The sequence below is a fragment of the Chelonoidis abingdonii genome, chromosome 1, assembly GCF_003597395.2.
Source record: "Chelonoidis abingdonii isolate Lonesome George chromosome 1, CheloAbing_2.0, whole genome shotgun sequence".
Lineage (NCBI taxonomy): Eukaryota > Metazoa > Chordata > Testudines > Testudinidae > Chelonoidis > Chelonoidis abingdonii.
Window position 1 is genome coordinate 127,914,881 of NC_133769.1, and position 21,670 is coordinate 127,936,550.

The 21,670-nt window shown below is 41.8% G+C and overlaps 1 protein-coding gene across 2 annotated transcripts in view; it reads left to right on the plus strand.

The window, feature by feature from the left end:
- Nucleotides 1-1,112: 1,112 nt before the first annotated feature.
- GYS2 (glycogen synthase 2) overlaps nucleotides 1,113-21,670 on the plus strand; it is a 79,936-nt gene continuing 59,378 nt past the window's right edge. The window contains exons 1-4 of one of the 2 annotated variants that reach the window (XM_032789761.2): nucleotides 1,113-1,233; nucleotides 12,853-13,034; nucleotides 16,331-16,522; nucleotides 17,282-17,467. In XM_032789761.2, coding sequence (XP_032645652.1) covers nucleotides 1,113-1,233; nucleotides 12,853-13,034; nucleotides 16,331-16,522; nucleotides 17,282-17,467 — 681 coding nt within the window. The remainder of the gene's footprint in view (nucleotides 1,234-12,852; nucleotides 13,035-16,330; nucleotides 16,523-17,281; nucleotides 17,468-21,670) is intronic. The other variant, XM_032789762.2, reaches the window with a different exon arrangement.

Sequence of the window (21,670 nt, forward strand, 5' to 3'; positions counted from 1 at the left end):
CGCCCCTATATTGCAGATAGGGAAATTGAGTTAGAAAGGAATTCAATGACTTATTCAAAGACACAAAGTGAATCATTGGAGAGGGTGGAATAGATCCCTGAAACTTGACTCAGAGATGAGTCCTAGTTTTTTTAAACCACTAGACAATACTATTTAATATATCTGTGAATTTAATGCACATCTTATTTAGTTTTCCTTCCAGATCATTACTACAGAACTTAAATAAAGCCATGCCAGAAGGAAGCCAGAAAAAGAGAAGCATGAGTGCTAAGAAAACTAGAGTGAAACTCCAGTGGAGGAATTAGGGCCCTGATTCAAGAAATCACCTGTATTCAGGAAAACATTCAAGCATGTCGTTAAAGTTAAGTATGTGTATAAGTTTAATCAGGCTTAGGGGTCTGATCCAAAGCCAGTTCATTAACCTCACTGGACTTTGAGTCAGACCCTAGTAGAGCCAGACAGAAGCCTGTGTGGGGGGTAACTAGGGCTAGCAAAGCAACAGAAGAAGGAGGTGGATTTGGTAAACTTAATTAAATCTCCTAGAACTTTTCTTAGAGGTGATGACAAATATTTCATATGTAAATTTGAAAGCCCTGAAACCAAATCCTAGATATCATGTTGGTTAGGTGCATGACAGACAGAGATCAGTGAGTGTAACATGAAGGGGTGGGTCTTGATGGGAGCCATAAGGGGCAGGGCTCAACTCAGGTGGCAAATTTATAGGTCTTCCCTAGGGGATGTGCTGATGAGTTTCACTTATTCTGAGTCTGGTGGATATTGAAAGCGGTGGCTGAGAATCCTGATGCTGATCTTTGCCTCCCTCTGAGAGAGAGGCCTGCCCCCAGAACAGCCAGACCTACTTGGATCAGCTTTGAATTCCTATCTCTGCCAACAGCTGCCTAGCAAGTCCATGGGATTTTCACTGAGCCAGTTTAATACTCATAGTCAGACAGTTTAAACCCATTAGCTCCCAGCTAGTGGAGTTAATTTGCTCCACCAAGCCCAGCTCTCAGGCAGGTTTTGCCAATCAAAACCAAAGAGGAAATCAAAAATAGCTATACATTTAATAAAGGTTGCAGCCTGCACTGTAAGAGCTAAACCCTGAAAACAAAATGCCTCTAGTTAGATCACTGTCTATGACCTCTCTTAATGGGCTTCCTCAGTGGGAGGATGAAGACCTGCCAGTGGAGGATTTATTGCTCTTTGAAGTCGCTTGGGAAGTTACCAATAAAGGTCTGTACAGCACTTTACATGTTAATATGATTGGTTTTGGGATAGTATGTGTGTGTGTGGGGGGGAGGGAATGGATGTGAACATTATTAAGTGGGAACTGTGGAAATGAATGCTTCATAAATGCACCTAGATGTTTTAATCAGAAAGAGCGCTTAGGAAATTGTATCAAAAGAAGTGTGTAACTCTGTGTACGTGTGGGAGCATGGAAGCACATGTGACTGTATATGTGCTATACCTGCATGTGCTTATTCAGAATGCATGTGTGTAACCCATGTATGTATATTTGTCCACGTACAGACTTTTGTGCACCAGTCACAAAAATATGGGTGAGTGTGTAAGTATTGTGCATATGTGTGTGTAGATATATGGCTGTTACTCTCTTTGTATTGCTATGCTGTATATGTATGTGAGACTTATTTTTTTAACTGATGCAAAATCTTTGTGAATGCAAAGCATAAAAATAAGCATTTGTAAGACAGTAAATACATTCAAGTGCAGTGATTTTCTTCAGCCTTCCCTTGCAGAATGAAAGCCATATTCTCAACTGATGTAAATCAACATAGCTCCGCTGAAGTCAGGAGTAGATCCAAGAAGTTAGTGGGGCTGCATCAGTTTACACCAGTTAAAAATCTAGCCAAATATTTGCAAGCATGTCTAAAGGCAGATATTGCATGAGAGCTTTCACGGTTGGTGCATGTGATCATATTTGAACTGTGCACATTGCTCTAGCTAATATGAGCTCTCTGCCAGACTTCAGATTTAAAGTGCTAATAGAGCTGTCCTATTTTAACAAAGCAGCTTGAGTTCAGCAAAGGGGGAAAGGCAGTAATGTTGCAGCATAAATGAGTTACTAGGAGTCAATGATTGACATTGTGTATCTTGCTGCCGGTGTGGATAGATAAAGAGAAGATTAGTTGAGGAATAGATTGTACTCTGTAACATCTGAACCCTGAAGGACAAATGTAAGTGAGAGGTACAGATAGCCTTAGGGTTAACATTCTACCTGGAGTATTTTGCAGGTATGGTACTTATTTTTACCAGTGTGCATGGCAAGCAATTGGCAGGTAGATGGCAGCAGAAATCTGGCTTAATCAAAGGGTTCTATTAATGTATAATTTAAATCCACAGTGTAAATTCTTTCTGTGTATTTACAAAGCACATAATGGGCCATACTCTCATTGATTTAACTCTGCTGACCTCAGTGAAGCTACACAGATTTACCCTGCAAATCCGGTCCAATTAAATTATTTGGAACTCAACAAGTTTGAACAGAATGTGCTAATAGTTACAACAAGTAATGACCTTATACTTTGTTAACCTGAATCTTAGAACTGATTGAATTAGTTATAGCAAACAATTTTTTACTTTATATCAGAGCCTTCTTACAAATTGTCCCTTAACTCATCCTGGTTTGAAGTACTTGTTCTAATTATTATATATTTGAGCAAATGTTTTTTGCAAAGTCTTTGTAGCTCATGTTCCTTCAAGTAGTGAATATTTTTCCTGTGTGTTTGAGCCATGTAAGTTGTGCTTTAATACTGTTTCCTGATAAGGTGACCTCACTTTTATAAACAGCAGTAGTTCCTGGAGAAATCTCTGGTCTGTGGGTCTCCTATGGCGAGGGTGGGCAGCACTTTAGAGTCATAGGAAATAAGAGGGCCTAAGAATTGTTAGGATATAGGAAAAAATATTGTGTCTTCCTTTGCACAAGAAAGAACAAAATAGTAGGTGAAATACATTGACCCCCACCTCATGCAGTGGCATGCCCCTGTAATCCCAGCCACTTGGGAGGCCGAGGCTGGCGATTGCTGGAGTTCTGGACTGTGGCGCACTATGCTGATTGGGTGTCTGGTGCCACTGACAGGCTGGCCAGGAGGTGGCTGAAGAAATGGCTAGAACAACATGAATGACATGTTGTGATTGGCACTCTCTCTGTGAGGGCTGATGGGCCAGTCGATCAAGGTGACACTGACATGCCCTAAGATTTAAATATTGCTGGGTTCCTTCCTTACAGAGGGGGAGAGTGAGACAAGCCAGGCTAACTTTGTTCCTCATTTTCATTTAAGCTAAGCCCCCTTTGCAGCACTCTGGCAGTATATTACTTCTCAGGAGCCTCACTTACTCTCTGACTAGTGTTCCTTCTTGCCTGCTCCATTTAGTTGGCATGGAGCCATGTGTCCAGAGGATAGTATGTATGGCCTTTTACTATCTTCTGTCTCAGCATGGCATCTTCTTGTTCCATATTCCAAGTGTGGAACACATTCAAAGTGTGTCCAGTCAAGAGATCTTTCTGATCCTTCCCCCTTCATATCTCTTCTCCTTGCTACTGCTCATGCTGAGAGATCGCTCACTTATATTTATTTGAAATCACTCATGAGGGTATGGCTACATTTGCAAGTGTACAGCGCTGCCGCGGGAGCGTTCCCGCGGCAGTACTTTGAAGTGTGAGTGTGGTTGCAGTGCCAGTGCTGGGAGAGAGCTCTCCCAGCACTGCATGTACTCTACCTCCCCTTGGGGATTATCTTACAGCGCTGGGCAGGGCTGGCTTTAGGAAGTGCGGGGCCCAATTCGAACATTTTCAGCGGGGCCACAGCAGGGATGACTAAAAAAAAACATGTAAAAAATGCCTTTCATTTCTTAGCAAACGGTTCCCTATAAAAAGTTCTGATTTAAGGGATGTGCCACAATATGTATTTTTTTGTACCAATAGGAATTTTAAAAATTCCTCCCGGATGGCAATTTAAGAACCAAAAAGTGGGACATGTCCTGGAAAATACGAATGTATGTTAACCTTACCTAAAGTTCTTTTTTAAAAAGATGGGCCTGAACTAGAAATGAGGTCCGTTTCACGTGTGTGGGTCCCCGCCACTCCCTGGGGGTGTGCTAGGGTGACCAGATGTCCCAATTTTATAGGGACAGTCCCAATTTTTGGGTCTTTTTCTTATATCAGATCCTATTACCTCCCACCCCCGTCCTGATTTTTCACACTTGCTGTCTGGTCACCCTAGGGTGTGCACATGTGTGGGTCCCAGCTGCTCCCTGCCCACCTCATTGAAGCAGGTATGCTGGGAGCCCCAAGCCCTTTAAATTGCCCCCTGGGGAAGCCGGGCCACCCTAGTACAGCGCACCAGCTCTTGCCGGTACGCCATACTGGGGCTTGGGTGCGGGGCCTTCTTAGGGGCGGGGCCTGATTCAGGGGAATTGGTTGAATTGGTCTAAAGCTGGCCCTGGCGCTGGGAGCCGCGCTTCCAGCGCTGGGGCACTGTTTATGCTGACGGTTTACAGCGCTGTAACTTGCTGCGCTCAGGGGGGTGTTTTTTCACACCTCTGAGCGAGAAAGTTGCAGCTCTGTAAAGCGCCAGTGTAGTCTTTCATCTTCTCCCTTTAACACCCTTGCTCCCAGACAAGTAAAGATATTACATGTTGAGTGACAGAGTGAGCATTTCTAGCATTCTAGTGCCCAAATGTGCACAGATCAAAGCTCTTCCATAAACATTGATGTAAACAAGAACTAGTCACCCAAATGTAAGCACAATATATACTAGTATCCTTTTAAGTTGTATCATGAATAATTTAAAATGAATGATACCCCTCCAACTTAGCGAGCAAAATGTAACTTGTAATGCATGAGCTTCCTTGTTTGTTTAGGGGCAAATCACTCCCTTTTGCAGAAGGTGCCTGGCCTGGAAAGCAGTAGAACTGCACATGTCTACTGTGGAAGCGAAACAAGGGGGGCAGGCCATGGAAGTCATGCACCTGACATGCTCCAAAGCAATGCTCCACATTGGCTCTCTCCTCAGTAGCACGGAGGGATGGTTTTGGTACCAGCTAGGGAAAGGACAGAGCATTATGTAGAGTAGCCACAAACTACATGGATCCATTGTTAAAGCCTCAAGAGAATCATAGAAATGTAGGACTGGAACGGACCTTGATAGGCATCAGAATTCAGTCTCTTGCACTGAGGCAGGACTAAGTATTATCTTCTAGAGACCATCCATGATAGGTGTTTGTCTACCTGATTTTAAAAACTTGCAATGAAGGAGATTCTGCAACCTCCCTAGCTAATTTGTTCCAATGCTTAGCTACCCTTACGGTTAGCAAGTTTTTCCTAAAGTCTCTAACCTAAATCTCCCTTTTTGTTTTTAAGCCCATTACTTCTTATCCTCTTTGTAACAACCTGTACATACTTGAAGACTGTCATGTCCCCCCTCAGACTTCTCTCTTCTCCAGACTAAACAATCCCAGTTTTTTTCAATCTTTCCTCATAAGTCTTGTTGTCTATACCTTTCATCATTCATGTTGGTTGTTGCTGTCCTCTGGACTTTCTCCAATATGTCCACATCTTTCTCCAAGTATGGTGTCTGGAACTGGACACAGTACTCCAGTTGAGGCCTTACCAGTGCTGCGTAGAGTGGAAGAATTACTTGCTTACAACACTCCTGTTAACATAACCCAGAATGATTGCTTATTTTGCAACATTATCACATTATTGACTCATATTTAGTTTTGATCAACAATAACTCCTGGCCAGATCCGCTTGTGCAGTACTCCTCCCTAGGCAGTCATTTTCCCATTTTGTATTTGTGCAATTGGACATTCCTTCCTAAGTGTCCTACTTTCCATTTATCCTTATTCAGTTTCATCTTATTTATTTCAGACCATTTCTCCAGTTTATCATGACCAATTTTAATTCTAATCCTGTTCTCCAAAGAGCTTGCAACCCCTCCCAGCTTGATATCCTCCACAAACTTTATAAGTCGACTCTCTAAGCCCTTATCCAAATCATTTATGGAATTATTAAATAGAACGAGACCCAGGACAGATCGTTGTGGGACCTTACTTGATATGTTCTCCCAGCTTGACTGTGAACCCTTCACGGGTTCTTTTCCAACCAGTTGTGCACCCACCTTATAGTACACATGTGGAAATGTGTAATAGATAGATATTATAGGCCACTAATAAAGACTGCAGCAGCATCCATGGAGAGCCTACACAGTTCCTCATTGTCCTTGCCCAATCCCTTTAAACCTCCTTGTATGTCCTTGGCAAAAGTCAATTTGCTCAAGCTGTTCAGGGAGGATGAGAATTTGGCTCTTATAGACTAATTTTGTTACTTGCCATAGTCATTAGCCTGGATTAGCGAGGTTTCCATTGCTTTGTTGAGGAAGTTTTTAATCACTTTGTGAAGTTGATAACAATATTTATTGGGATGTTTGATTAATATTTATATTAGTGTCTCTTTTTGCATATTGTCTGTATTATTCGATCCGTCTTATAAACAAAGAAAGATATAAATTAGTACAATGCTAAAAAAAATAAATTAATCTAGGCAGGTGACCAGTTCTTATCACTACCTAAATATAAACCCATTAGCTCGGTATTCAGGCTCATTGCAGTGTTCCTGGAACATTGTTCCTTTAATCTAAAAAAGCAAAGCTACCTGGAGAACAGCTCTTCCCCATTCTACACAGCAGCTTCAGTGTCTACCTCCATTTCCCTGCGTACCATTTCTTCCTATCTCTCTGGCTCCTTCCCGTCCAATAGCTGTTCCTCTTTAGCTCTTTCTTCCCTCTCACCTTCAGGGGTGGGAGTTGTATTAGTTTTTTGGGGTGAGGGAGTCAAGTGAATGAGTGGTGGGTACATAGTGTGTGTATTTATTTAGGTATGCACGAGCCCCACCACTATAGTATCTGAGAAATTTCTAGGTGTTTAAAAATAGAATGGGGAGAGTACAACATGGAGAAAGATGAGAAGGAGGAGAATTTAGACTGTAGGGATGAAAACTAAAACTGGTAAAAAAAAAAAAAAAAAATCAGCAAAATTTGTTTGTCAAAAATGTCTTTTCAATTAAATAAACACTTTCTCACAAAAAAACCCATTGTCATCCTTTTTGTCCTTTTTAAAAAAAAAATTCTTAAACAAAATATTTCAAACTTTTTTGTTTTAGTGAGAAAAACCCCACTTTCTCTGTCTCTCTCAGTCTCTCTTTCTCTTTTTTTTTTTTTTGGAAATAAGTGAGAGGGTTTTTTTTTCTCTTTTTTTTCACTTGTTTATTTTCCCCTATTATTACTCTATTCGGAAAAGGCGGGAATTTTAAAAAAATCCAGCAAAAGCGAAAGGTTGTTTATTTTTTCCCCATTGAAATTAAATTTCAAAATTTGTGGTCAAAACTGAATAATTTTGAATGGAACAATTTAATTTATGTTTCTTGGCATGTCTTTTGACCTGTTCTGAAGCACAGATGTAAACAGACAGATGATACACTAGTTGTTTAGGAAGAAGTAAAGAAGACAAATGCAGGAACTGAAAAAAGGAAGAGAAGGGAGAGTAAAATAAGGATAAAAATAAGTTGCAGCCCACCCCCCATTATTATTTGGTGAAGGTTAATATCAAAACACAGAGGTGTATCGCATCAATAGACTGGTGCGTTTGGCTCTAAGTTGCCAGTGTCAGTGGTAGGACTGTTAGACTAATGTCAATTTGCATAACAAAATGTTTTCAGTGGAATGGTGGGACATTGATTTTAGTGTAGGCTAAACATAAATATGAACTTTATACATCAGTCTACATATGCTGTCAACAGAGAGTAACTTTAGGGCTAAGGTATGTGGCCTCTTAAACTAGAGATTGCCCCAAACCACAAAGTTCAGATCTAGTTCTGAATAACACTAAGCTTCAGTGGATGTCGGAATCCAAAACCAGACATTTATCCAAAATTTGCATTTAACCTGGTATCTCTATAATGGGCCAGATCCAAACTGTAAGATCTAAACACCTTTGAATTTGGGGGAATTTGAGATTGAGATCCAAAGTTTGTGCCCATCTCTCATTTCATTGTTTTTATAAAGTTGGCATCTGAAAATAGGATTTCAGATGTTGCTGCCAGAATCACGTATAAACTGCTCAAGAAAATCAGGGAGTATTTTTGTTACATTTCATTTGATTGGGAAGGAGTTTTAACTGATACCCTAAAACTCCATAGTAGGAAAGAAGCAGCAGGCTTATTGGAATTCTGAAACTAATTAAAGACTGACTTTTTCCAACCATTTTTCACTTTGGACCCAATTCTGCAGTCAATAAAGTGAGTAATGGGCTGTTTATTTACACAGTAGTCTCAGTGAATTCAAATTAGCTAACAGTGCCTTTTGAAAGAAACTTTGTATGACGTCTCTTCAGGGTATGAACTGGAATTTCCCTGTATAATAAATTACTCCAGCCACTGCTCAGCTCTTCCCCCTCCTGTCTTTTTCTTTGGGGCATGTCCATCACCTTCCATGTGCATATAGTTGCTGGTACCAACTTCCCATGCCCAGCTCTCTTACACATGTATGCAGAGACATCCGTGCCTGATGAGTCACATGTTCACATGGTAACAGAGGGACAACTGAAATGGCTGGAGCCAAATAATGCACAGGTTTCATGGCAAGTTCTTTCTGCAGATTTTACTGCAGTCTTCAAAATCAAAACCTTAATTTTGTTTAACGTTCTCAATCCTTATTGTAACGAAGGTAGTAAAACAATGAGTTGCAATTGTACTTTCCCTACTGTCAGACTGACATGATGTAGCATAGCACAGAACGAGGCATGCACAATGATCAGCCCCTGTCTTTCCCTCTTGTTCATCTTAATCACTGACACGTTCCCAGCCTTGTTTCAGTCTTTCACGTGCTAACATGGTCAAAGCCAGTTTTATCATCTTAGGAATGACACGCACTGACCTGGTAACCGTGACGCATACTTTGGTGACGTTGCATCGGGATTACTACAACTGACTCTGAACTGTGTTCCGTAAGGAGCTGATCCATCACTTGCAGCTGGTGCAGAATGCATCAGCAGAAATGTGATTGGAGTTGGCAGCAAGAGGATGCAACCTACCCTCAGCTCCATTCCCTGACTGGCTCCTTCCTGTTGTGTTCCTTGAGTTTAAGGAGAGGCTTTCAAAGGTAGAAATGGTAGCACCTTTCAGTGTGTGTTGGGTGCATCAGTGCCATTCCTACCTTTTGAAAATGTCTCCCTGTAGACCTTTAAGTGGTTGCTTCCCAAAGTATAATGCTGATCCCAGGACGGGGTCTTTGCCACAGAGAAGAAACAGGACTCAGGTCTGGTAAACAGAAAACAGCTTCTTTGCTGAGGCTGGATAATTGGGGCCCAGTCTTGCACCACTAATGTCAATGGCAGTTGGGTCACTCCTTGAGACCTAGTCTACACACAGGTTTTGCACTGGTGTAACTATTTTGGTTATGCATACAATCTTTTTAACGAGATAGTTATACCAGTACAACTCCTAGAATAGAGCCAGTTATACTGGTATAAAGGTGCCTTCATCATCATCATGTTCCCATTACTCCTCTGGCATTTGAGGCAGCAACGAAGCTCCTCCACTCCTGTCTGTTTCTGGCAAGTCTTTCATTGGTTCCCCAGCTGTGCCCCAGGTTTTTCAGCTCGGCTTCCACAGCTCTTCGTAACATTGTTTTCGGGCGGCCTCATTTTCGCTTGCCTTTGGGTGTCCATCTTATTGCTACTCTGGAGATGACAACAGGATGGCAACACCCTCATGGTGTTGTCCATCATCCCATACAGAATACAGCAAAGTTTCTCCCGAGGCTGCTGTTAATCTTCCTGATCCCGTCCATCTGCTCTTGCTGACACCCAGGATGTGTAAGCTGTAGCATCTCAACTCTTCTGTGACCTGAGCTAGCTTCCCTGTTTCATACATTGTCTGTACATTCCAAAAAACAAGTTTGTTTTTTGTTTTAGTGTTGAGCACTTCAGTCTTCATGCCAGTGGCTTCCTTTCGGCTTTCACCATTTGCAGTCATACAGGTGATTGACTCCTGAAGGCCATCACATACAGCAACGATCGATTTTGCCATTGCTGTTTCTGTAACATATTTTGGTTTTTATGGGACAGGGTTGTTAGCCCTGTGCCTAACCCCCAACTTGGAGGACCAAGGTGTCTGTTTTGTCTGGCCCCTCCCCTACAGACCAATTCGGCATGGTTTGGAACAAAAAGCCTCCACTGGCACAGATTCTGGGGATCATTAGAGCATGCAAGCTATCCTGCCACGACAAGGCATCACACCAGAAGACAGATGAAGGTGCCTTGGATCAGTATAACTTACTCCCATTCCCTTACAGGAATAAGAGTATGAACAAAAGTACTTTTATAACTGAACCTACAGTTGGATTTGTACTGCTTTAACTATATCAGTATAGTTAGAGATGCAGCTCCTGTGTTTAGATAAGTTACTCAGATACTCTTTCTGTCAGCTTGCAGACTGAAGAGCCCAGTCTGTGCTGCACAGTGCCACCACACAGGATCTGCCTAAATCCTGATCCAAATTAAACAATCACCATATTGACTCTGACTACAGGCCAGCTTCTTAGGTTTCTGGTCCTAATTACCTGTAAGGGAAGAACTGGGGCTGGCTATATCTTTGTTTCTGCAGCTTCACCATCTGAGCTATAGATTTGCTACTGACATTTTTAAACATGAGCAAAAACTCTTCTTCTGTTGCATTATGGTAGATTTTAATAATTGTTCATATTTTATGAAATTTTAGCTGCATTGTTTGTATTGTAAGACCTAAATGCTATGGCTGATAAGCACCATAACATGTTATTGTTTTATTTATGACTCTGTGGAGCTTCATTCTTTCTTTCAGATATTTCCTTGTTTGCACTCCTCACAAAGTGGGCTATTTTTAAAGAACAGGATTTTAATGTAGGAGCTAACTTTTAAGTGTGCACATAAAACTTATAAATGCAAACTGGATAATTGTATCTATACTTTTTCATACATTCATAGATTCCCAGGGCAGAAGGGATCACTGTGACCATCTAGTCTGAACTCCTGTATAACACAGGCCACAGAACTTCCCCAAAATAATTCTTAGAGGAGAACTTTTAGAAAAAACATCCAATGCTGATTTAACATTTGCAAGTGATAGAGAATCACTGTACCCTTGGTAAACTGTTGCAGTCATTAATTACCTTCACTGATAAAAATGTACACCTTATTTCCAGTCTGAAAGTTTCCAATTAATTGATTTGCATGTGCAGAAGCCTGTTCATATGTTCTATAGGGGCACAATTTAAAAATGTTAAATTCCACAGTACTGAAGGGAAATCAGATTTGGCAAAAGGTTTGCGGCAGATGTCAGCTGATCCATTTTAATTAATCATGGACCTATTCTCCAAAGTGCTGAGCAACCTCAGCTCCCATGGTTTCATGGTAAATGAAGGGTCAGATATGTAAAATACCTTTAAAAATCTGGCCCTTAAAATCTAGAAAGAATCACAGCATTGAGCCTTTATAAAACATCTATAGCCTTAGCAAATAATTCATGACGCAGTTGGGGCATTACAATACAGTTCTAGTAGCTTGTTTGGCTTCTGCATTTGGGTCAGTTCAAATCATATAGCGGCTATTAGGTTAATTTTGTTGCAATTATTTAAACCTCTCTGATCTTCAGCTCCCTTGTATATGTTGAATATGGTTCCTGAGTATGCCCCTTGGGCTTTATTCACTGTTGACTTATTTCAATTTAACTCAGTGGAGCTAAGCCAGTATAAAACTGTACTGATGCAGTAATGAATCGGTCTCTGGCATGTAGTTTATACCTAGACTTTGATTTATCTGTTCTTCCACCTTCCTTTACTTTTGGTGCATCTAAACACTATGCTTCTGTTCATCTTGGTCCCTGGTATGGTGGAATTCCCTCCCATAAAAGATCTACACTCCTGTCTCTCAGTCCTTTCATTCTAATGATCTGTTAACTTAGTTATTTACTTGTTAATGTGGTATTGTGTTTTACTTGTTTAGTATATTATTTGTGTATATAATGTGTAACATACCCGTGAAAGGTGTTGTAGACATTGAGATCAATGGAAGATGTTATAGAAATTAAAACATTAATGTCTTTGTGTTAGTGATGGAATACAGTGCCTTTTTCTCTAAAGACATTATTTCAAATCCAGCTCAGGTCAGTAGCAGCTGAAAGTCATTACTGCCTGATGCTTTCTAGTGGCTTGTGTGTAATAAATTGGGATTTGTCAGTCCAATTCTCAATATGCAGGAATCTACATCACAAGGAATTAGCTTTAAAAATGACAACTGCCAAAGCAAAAAGTTTAGGTATACCCTATATCCAACCACTAGATTAGGCAATAGAAAATATAGGAATGGCTCTGAGCCATAGTGTTTGAGTAACAGATAATAACAGTTGAGGGTGGAAAGTATACAGTGTCCATATAGAAGAACTTTGGGGAGGTCACATATAATGACCCAATTAATATTTAGCTAGGATATTTAGCTACCTCTCCCACTCTTAGGCAAAGTGCTATGGGATTAACATTTAATTGCCACATGAGGTCTGGAGGTGAGAACATCCCATTGTTAAATACGAGGGATGAAATTCTGGGTCTATTGAAGTTAATGGCAACCTCCTCCATTTACTTCACTACTAGGGCCAAGATTTCACCCAGAATTGTGAATATGAAAAGTAATTAAACTGGAGGTGGACCTGACCCATACCACCAGGTAGGTTTGACTTTGGATCTGAATTTTGCATCTTATACCCATCTCAAAATGATACTCTCTTATGATTTTCTTTTACAGTTGGTGGCATCTACACTGTGATCCAGACAAAAGCCAAAATTACAACTGACGAATGGGGTGAAAATTATTTTCTGATTGGTCCCTACTTTGAGCACAATGTGAAGACTCAAGTAGAGGTGTGCGAGCCTCCGAACCCGGCAATTAAAAAGGCAGTGGACACATTGAAAGGCCAGGGGTGTCAGGTAAATGAGATCTGCCACTGCTCCCTATGGCAACTAAACTGATGCTGAAGAGATTACAATTTTGGTTAATGCTCTTGCTGTTCCACTTGATGCTGTAGTCCTGGTCAATGTCCCAGGAGGAAAGGCTCAGAACCATTAACTTAGCGTTAGAGTAACAAAGTCAATTCATTAAAGGTTATTTTTGAGAGAACCAGTTTATCCAATTACATGTTTTAAGAGTCATTTATCTACAAGTCTACTTAATTGGATTAATGACTTACTTTGCCAGTCCCTAAATACAGTGAGATTTCAGTAGACATAATTTGACCTTAGGTTGACTGAACTGTTGTGTAATTCTTATATTGCATTTGGCCTTCTCTTGCTGCTGAATAAACTCTGAAAGGGAATAGCATTTCACCATACTGTGGTTTCACTACAGCAGGTTTGAAAGCTAGACATAGCTGAACCACAGTGGAATTAAAAAAGTTATCTGCTGACAAAGAACCTGCTTTCCAAGGCCAGTTTAGCTCTGGAAATAGTGTGCGGTCCCCTCATTTTAGTATGGTGCTTATCATAGGTGTTGCATTAATTCTTATTCCCAAAAAAGAGTTTTGTGATCAGTGCACAAAGCTGGGACCTGGGGGATCTGGGTTCCATTCCCAGTTTGGACAAACATGTCCTGCGTGATCTCAGTCATATCTTGTAGAGCAGCTCTGTGTCTCAGTTTCCCCAGCTGTAAAATGGAGACAGTAATGCTTCACTTCCTTCACAGAGGTGGTGTAGATTCTTTTCCTTCCAGTGAACCAGCAGCAGAATTGTTTACTAAATTCCAAACAGTTACACCTCTGCAAACCCATTGACAACAAGGGAGTAACACAAGGATAGGAGAGGGTCTAGTGTGGCCTATAGAATCTTTATTACTGGTGCTGATGCCCAAGAGAGAAAGTTTGCCTCTCAGATTCCAGGTGGAATATGCAGGACTATCTGCTGAGGGAAAATAATCTCTTGATTTGTAAACTGTGCAATCCTGACCTGGAAACCCTGAAGAGTCAATAGACTTGGAGTCCCTTGATGCTGCTTTTTGCAAAGCCTGTTTTTCAGAGTGGAACCAGGCTGTAACACATTGTAAGGGATTTGGTAATCCTCAGATAGTACAGACTGATGTTCTTAATTTAGCGGCTGCTCCTGGTTTTTAGTGTAACTTTTCATAAAGTTAATTATTTACTAAGGTTTATAAATATAAACCTACTACTGATTACAAAGACGTGTCTCTGCCATCTAGCAAACTCTCCTTTGAATGGACAATAACTACAGACATTTAGGCCAGATTCACTTCTATGCTCCAGGCAGGGGTGGCGAGTTATATGGGCCCATGGTGCCTGGGCTCCAGCAATATTCAGGGCCCGGGGGCTCGGTTCCCCCAATGTTTAGGGCTGGGTCTCTCCCCTGGCCCCGCCTGCCGCCCCCACGCGCCTCCCCCAAGTGTCCCACGACCCCCACTTGCTGTCCCCACACACCGCTGCCTGGCCCCAGAGCGTCCCTGCCTCAAGCCTCCCTCCCTCCCTCAAGGTGATGGCTGCCCCATGTGGCTCCCCACATCAACTGCCACTGCAGGGTCCTAGTGCCCTCCATTCAGTAGTGTCAGGGCAGGCTGACCCTGACCCTGCCCTTCCACCTTGGACTCTTCCCTTTTCTGGCAGTGCAGGGTCCCCACCACCACCTGCAGTCACTGCTCCTGCCACAGGGTGGGCAAAGGGCAGCCCCATCCCCCACTCCCAGTGAGGCTACAGTGAGGGGCAGCAGCAGGGGAGGAGGCGCAAGTGGTGGCAGCCCCTCCCGACACCCACCACAGAGGAGATGAGGGGGCTTCATGGATCTGAGAGGGGCCCTAGGAGCACATGCAATGACAGTGATGTGAAGTGAATGTGCTGCTGAATGTGGGCCTTAGAGTTAATGAGGATTGGGCTTTCAGGCCTACTCTATACGATTTTTGTACTGGTATAACTGTTTCAGTTAGAGGGGTGATTTTTTTACTGAAACAATTATACTGGTACAGCTCCTAAGATGGACACAGTTATACCAGTATAAAGATGCCTTAGGCAGGTATATCTTGTTCCCTTTCCTGTACAGGAATAGCTTTGCTGGTATAACACATCTTTATATCAATATAACCGGTGGTGAGCTGGAGCCGGTTCCCACAGGTTCTCAAGAACCGGTTGCTAAAATTAGACCTCCGTGGAGAACCGGTTGTTAAAGGGCCAAGGAATGGGCAAAGAACTCCAGTCCACGGGCCGTACCATCCTGTTGCTACCAGGATTCCCAGCTGGGGAGGCTGAGGCTCCCCCGGCCATTCCCCCGCTTCCCCCCAGCTGCAGCGTGGCCAGCCGCCGGCACCAGCTGGGCAGCTCAGCTGAGCTCTGGAGTCGTCCTGCTGCTTTGAGCTGCCGGCAAGGTAAGGGGGGAGGGGGCTGCAAGCTCTAGGGCTGCCAAGGGGGCAAGTGGGACATTTGCCCCAGGCCCTGCAGGGGCCCCCGGCCCCACAAGTATATCTCCCCCTGCCCCTCCCCCATTACCCCCTTTAAATCAGAACTTTTTATCGGGAACCAATTGTTAAGATTTTGGCAGCTCATCGCTGAGTATAACTCAATGCACACTTAGTGAGAGTTCTAAGCCTTAGATATCCCAGAGTAATTTAATCAGTACAACTTGATTGTGTAGAGGAGGCCTTAGAGTAAATGAGAATCGGATTCTAAGGCTCCCATGGTCCAGATTTTCAAGCAAGCCTCCTAAATTGGACATAGATATCTTGTGCCCTTACATTGCACCTCAAATGCCCATTAGGTTATGTGTCATAAGTGAACACTTATGGTTCCCAGGGTCCAATCCTGTAAAGTGCCAAGCGCCTATACCTCTCATTTAAGCCAGTAAATGTGATCATCACTAGCATTGGCTGAAAGTTCTGTCACTTTGAACTATCAATGACAAATATCATTTTGATAGGAAAAGTGATTTTTCACATCTCTCTTTTCCCATTTTTCAACCAACTATAGAGTGGCTTTAAATCTTTCAATTTTCAGTAAAAATATAAGGGAAATAAACCATGAAAAATTGTTCTTGGATTTTTTAACCCTGGCTTTGGACTAGGTTTCCTCCAGACATTGTCAAGAGAAACCCCAAATATCCATTTTGAGCACACAGGAATACCCATGTCATTCCCAAATGCTTCTGCTCGTGAAATTCAGGTTTTCTATGCAAAATTTAGGCCACTCCTTGAGAAACTGGCCTTTTCTGCTAACACCTCTGCCTCTAATGAACAGGTATTTTTTGGAAGATGGCTGATAGAAGGCAGCCCATACGTTATGCTCTTTGACATAGGATCGGCAGCCTGGAATCTGGACAGATGGAAAGGAGAGTTCTGGGATGCATGCAACATAGGAATCCCTTTTAATGACAGAGAGGCCAACGATGCACTGATCTTTGGATCATTGACTGCCTGGTTCTTTAAAGAGGTATGGTGTCTAGAACAACAGTGGCTTCAAACCTGGATCTGATATAGATCCAAATCAAATTTGGAATCTCAGTAACTCCTCTATTATATATTGTACCGAAACCACAGATCTGAAACCTTCCCCTCCAATGGTAAGAAATTTCACTCCTGACTGGATCCAAATTCATGGCTATAGCGTATCTCTGATTTCAAAGTGTTCTGTTGGTCAGTTCAACTGCATTCTTTCTACGGAAAGCCATCTCTGGCTTGTGGTGTTACTTTAATGTCATTTCTACCCTAGGTTTCTTCTTGGGTGTCTGAGTTCTTACTGACACCACTTTGTGTGTAGTGATCTCGCGCTCTCTCCCTACCAATGACCAGCAACCAGGTGATCACTCTCAAACTGTCCTTGCCTCCACACAGAAAGCCAAGGGCAATTTACTTCCCAAAGTTGCCAGATTCTATCTTCCTCAAACAATTAATACTGAGTCACTTATGGTTTTCTTAAACTGGCGTTTAATATCAAAAGAGAAAATATAAAGAACAATGAAAGACTTGTGTTTCTCAGAGCTCCCTGGGTGAGCATGCCACTGGGGGACATGGTGCAGCATATACTTCTCTTCACAGCCAGCCAACTCTACCGACAGGTCAGGGCTGTGGTCAAGCAGAGTGCTATAGGATTTTTTTCATTCAGAATTAAGCAGACACTTGAGGCTGCTGAGAAGGGGGTGACAAGCAGGAGGCAGTGGACTTCACATGTGTCCTTTCACATTGTTTTCAGCTCACCAGCCAGTTTGATGACAAGCCCAACTTGATTGCTCACTTTCATGAATGGCAGGCAGGAGCTGGGCTAATCCTCTCTCGATTTAGGAAACTTCCCGTTGCCACAGTCTTTACTACCCATGCCACACTGCTCGGGAGGTACCTGTGTGCAGCAAGTATAGATTTCTACAACAAACTTGACCAGGTAAGAGTCTGTCATCCTGTTTCCTCCCCATGGCATTTCCAGCTAACTTTTCAGTGATGCTAAAATGTCTCATTAAACCATGCAGCTCCTGGCTTTGGTGCCAGTTAACTCCACCAATGCACAGTTATTCCCTCTTGAATATTCTCATGGGCTGGGCCCACACAGAAGTGCTTTGCCACAATTTCAAATCATAATAAATTGTATAAGTTACATCTTTAGGTATATAGGGTCTAATTCCAAACCCAGTGAAATCGGGAGTCTTTCCATTGACATCAGTTGGATCAGGCCTATCTGGAGGAAAACCAGAAACTCTCAAACTCTTGGGCTAATCAACAGCCCAATCCAGTCCACTGACTGATAAATAAATGGCAATAACAATACATCGCACTGCTATAGCACTTGCCATCTGAAGCTCTTAGCCTTATTATTAACAGTTTGAGGATATTTTCAAAGGCGCCAAGTCAGTTAGGTATGCACCTCCCACTGAAAGTCAATGCCTTTGAAAATCTCCCCCTTTAGGTGCCAATGAGGCAACCAAGACAGACATGTAGAGAGAGTTGTTTGAGAGGCCCTGTGGCCAGTTGAGTAGGTAGCGGCTACAGAACCCACGTAATTGGTGCCTAGTCTTAGAGCTGATGCTTAAGCTGCTGTGTTTTATAGCACTTTTTACCAGGGTAAGGACGTAGAAAAAATGGTCTATTACGGTAATCTCTGTAGTTGACGTTACAACTGGGTTCCTATTATAAGGCTCATTTTGCCTTCCTCCAACCTGCCCCTGCTCCCCTGTAAGTCAAACAGAAGTCCGTACTCTCTCAAATTTTTAGGGTTAAGTCTTATAGGCAGCTAGAATTTTTTCTCAATTTTTTTGACTAATTTGTGTTTGAAATGAAAAGACTTATTCAAAATATCTTTCTTGAAATTTTGATAACGTGTCTAGCGGTTTTTATTTTATGTTCCCCTCTGTCAACTTCATGATATCACATTACAGCACAAAATGGAAAACATAAATAGAATTTTATTACGGTCCTCGGATATACTTGCTGATTAGCAACCACAGGTACAGGGCGGGATCTGTGTTTTCAAATGCGGATATAGAGAGAAATTGATTTTGAAATTGGTTTATGCATCACGGATTCATCCTGTATGAAGTATGCCAAAGCACTTTTAAAATTTCCACCCTGAAAGACTACTTAGCAGTGGTAGCTCAGAATTTAGTATCTTGCAAAATAGTGGCTGTTCTGTAGGAACATCTTTACTACTTCTTAGAGTTAAACATGAACTAAAAAATACAGTGATATCCTCATACATGTCAGTTCACTTATCATATTGCTGTAAAATAAGCCAGCTGCTAGATAGCATGCTAAAAATGAATGAATTCCCGGTCTTTGGTCTGCACTTCCTTGATACAGAGAATTGAAGAGAATTGTGCATCTTTAACCATAATCTTTCTTGCAAAAATTAAATTTAAGATTGAGCTCGTCTGCTGTATGAGTCTGTAAAAGGACAACAGTAAAATGCAAACCTTTTTTTAAATTCCCTACCTTTCATGTGTTCTGAAATCAAAGCCATGCTCTCTACAGCACAGAGAATTTCCGAGTAGCAACATAAATATTTTTGTATTGATATATATTTATCTTCTGAAATCCCATTCATTGCTATGGTGATAGTTAAAAACAGACATATTTCTCTCTCTGAGAATACCTTTTATGTATTAATATCACCTCTCTGAAATGTTATTATTAATCTCTGCAAATATACTTTAATGATGGAGGCTAATGGAATTCCACAGCTCATTCCTTTAAGCAGGTTGACATTTAAAGGGTACTGATGCAGGAAATTGTACGAGGCTGTTACACGACTGTTTCACAGACACAGTGCATTAAAGCTCTTCTTGACAAGCCGTAACATTTACTAAGAGATCAGCTGGCTTAATGAGGGTGTCTTTGGCTGTAAAAAGGTCAGCCTGGCCCAAAAGCCAGATGAGAAACATAAGGGGCTGATCTAGCACACACTCATTAAATGATACAGATAGGCAGGTCTTTAGAGGATATTCTTGCTGTTGTCTTTTAGTAGTAGACTATTAAGGTCAAACAAGTGATTTGTCCAGTGATAACGACTCTGCAGGGCTTTCTAGTGTTTAACCTTTGGATGAGACAATATACTTTTTAAAGGGTATGTCCCTTTTTTCCCTTTCCAAAGTACAACACACAGTTTTCCTGTTTCAGGCCAATTGGAGTTTTTTTAAATGGAATTTAAGATCTCACTTTTGATCAGTATTTCTTGGAAGGAACATATTTTCCTTCAGCTTTAAGCACAGTATCTGAGACAGGTGGGAAAGAACCAATAGGTGTATGTTATACCATAGATGATAACTATATCATAATGCAGAGGTGAGGCAACAATCTAGCAGTGCCCGGGAACAAGCAGGCATGCTCAGCTCTGGCAGAAGGAGAGGGAGCCTCGTGTTACCTGTGCTAGCACTCAATGTAGAAAAACAAGGATTGGCTTTAATGAGCTCCAAAGAGAACCTGCCTAACCCTAATCAGGAGGTACTGTCAAAGAACTGGGTGTGCTGTGAGGCAGGAGAGGTAAATGATTAGATAGACAGGAACAGGTTTCAAAAGACACAGAGAACAGGGCAAGGCTACACTCTGATTTCTATTTGAATATACAAAGGAACAACTTGCAAAGAATTTTTCTTTCTTTCTGATGTACTTCTTGCAGGAGAAAACGCTTCCTGTCCATAGTCTTAACAAGGTACAACAAATGAATACAAACATAAAGGACACAAATGCATAGCCTGATGTAAGCCCACTGACGTCAATAAACATATGCCAGAGATAAATTTGGCCCACGTTCCCAACATTTGGGAATAAACCTTAACATCAGGAATTTTATAAAGCAACATGTAATCCCACGTGTAAAGTTACTGACATTTTCCCCATCGTTGTAAGCAGAGGGGAGCTAGAACTGCGAGGGCCTCCCACTTGCATGTTACTCCCTTGCCGAGCCAAAGGCTTTTGATTCAGAAATCTGTTTTCAAGTTTGTGCTGTTTGAAACAAAGCAGCCACTAAAGAGACTGTAACAGACCTGTGAGCAATGCTCCAGTGCAGGACCAGCCTAGCCACAGCTACGCCACCCTTAGCTAGCCCCAATCAGCGTATGGGGTACTGTCAAGGAAAGCAGAGCTTAGCTGGCATTCCTTTGCTCTCCAGCGATCTCTGGTTGCTAGAATGACCCCAGGGGACCATTGGCTGGTCCTGATGATGTGGCCCTAAAGTGCTTGTATAGTTTCAGTTCTCATCTGCTTATGTGGACAATCAAAATGGAAAAATCTAACTTAATCATTCTGTTTGTTTTGGATCCTGTATTATTCAGGAGAACTTTCTAGAGGTGTAAACAGCTATTTCATTCTCTGTTTTCTGCAGACAGGTGTCTTGTATAGAACACACCATTTCCCCAACGAGATAAAGAACAAAGGTTGCTCATCACATCCACGCTATGGCTGAACTTGTAATTCATCTCAGAATGCAAAGCCATGAATGGGACAAACTCATCTATGGTGTAACTGGCCCCATTGCCCCCCTAGCTTGCAGTTGGGTTACATGGCTCAGGGGATTGGTAATTGAATAGTAAACCTTTCACTTTTAAGTCACTAGTTCAAATCTGGTCCAAGTCAGTACAGACTTAAAGCCCATTACTGTCAAATGGCTGTTAATGTCAGAGTGAAGCAAAATGTACATTTTTTTTGCTTGCATTCAAGATTATGATGTTTGAATAACACTCCTATTGAGGGGGAAACAACAAGAAAACAAAGAAAAATTAATGAGATGTCATTAGTGCAGTATAATGTTCCTGTGTGTTTTTTTTTTTTTTTTTTTTTTGTTGTCATCTCTGCTTGGGGGAATGAAGTGGTCAGGGACCAATAATAAGAGCTTGCTTTTTTTGTCTGTTTTTAAATCCTGCCAAGGTCAGTAATCACCAAAGGTTATGTTCTGATGGCTGTTCAGTGACATGAGTAGACTGTTTCATAGATTCATAGACTCTAGGACTGGAAGGGACCTCAAGAGGTCATCGAGTCCAGCCCCTGCCCTCATGGCAGGACCAAATACTGTCTAGACCATCCCTGATAGACATTTATCTAACCTACTCTTAAATATCTCCAGAGATGGAGATTCCACAACCTCCCTAGGCAATTTATT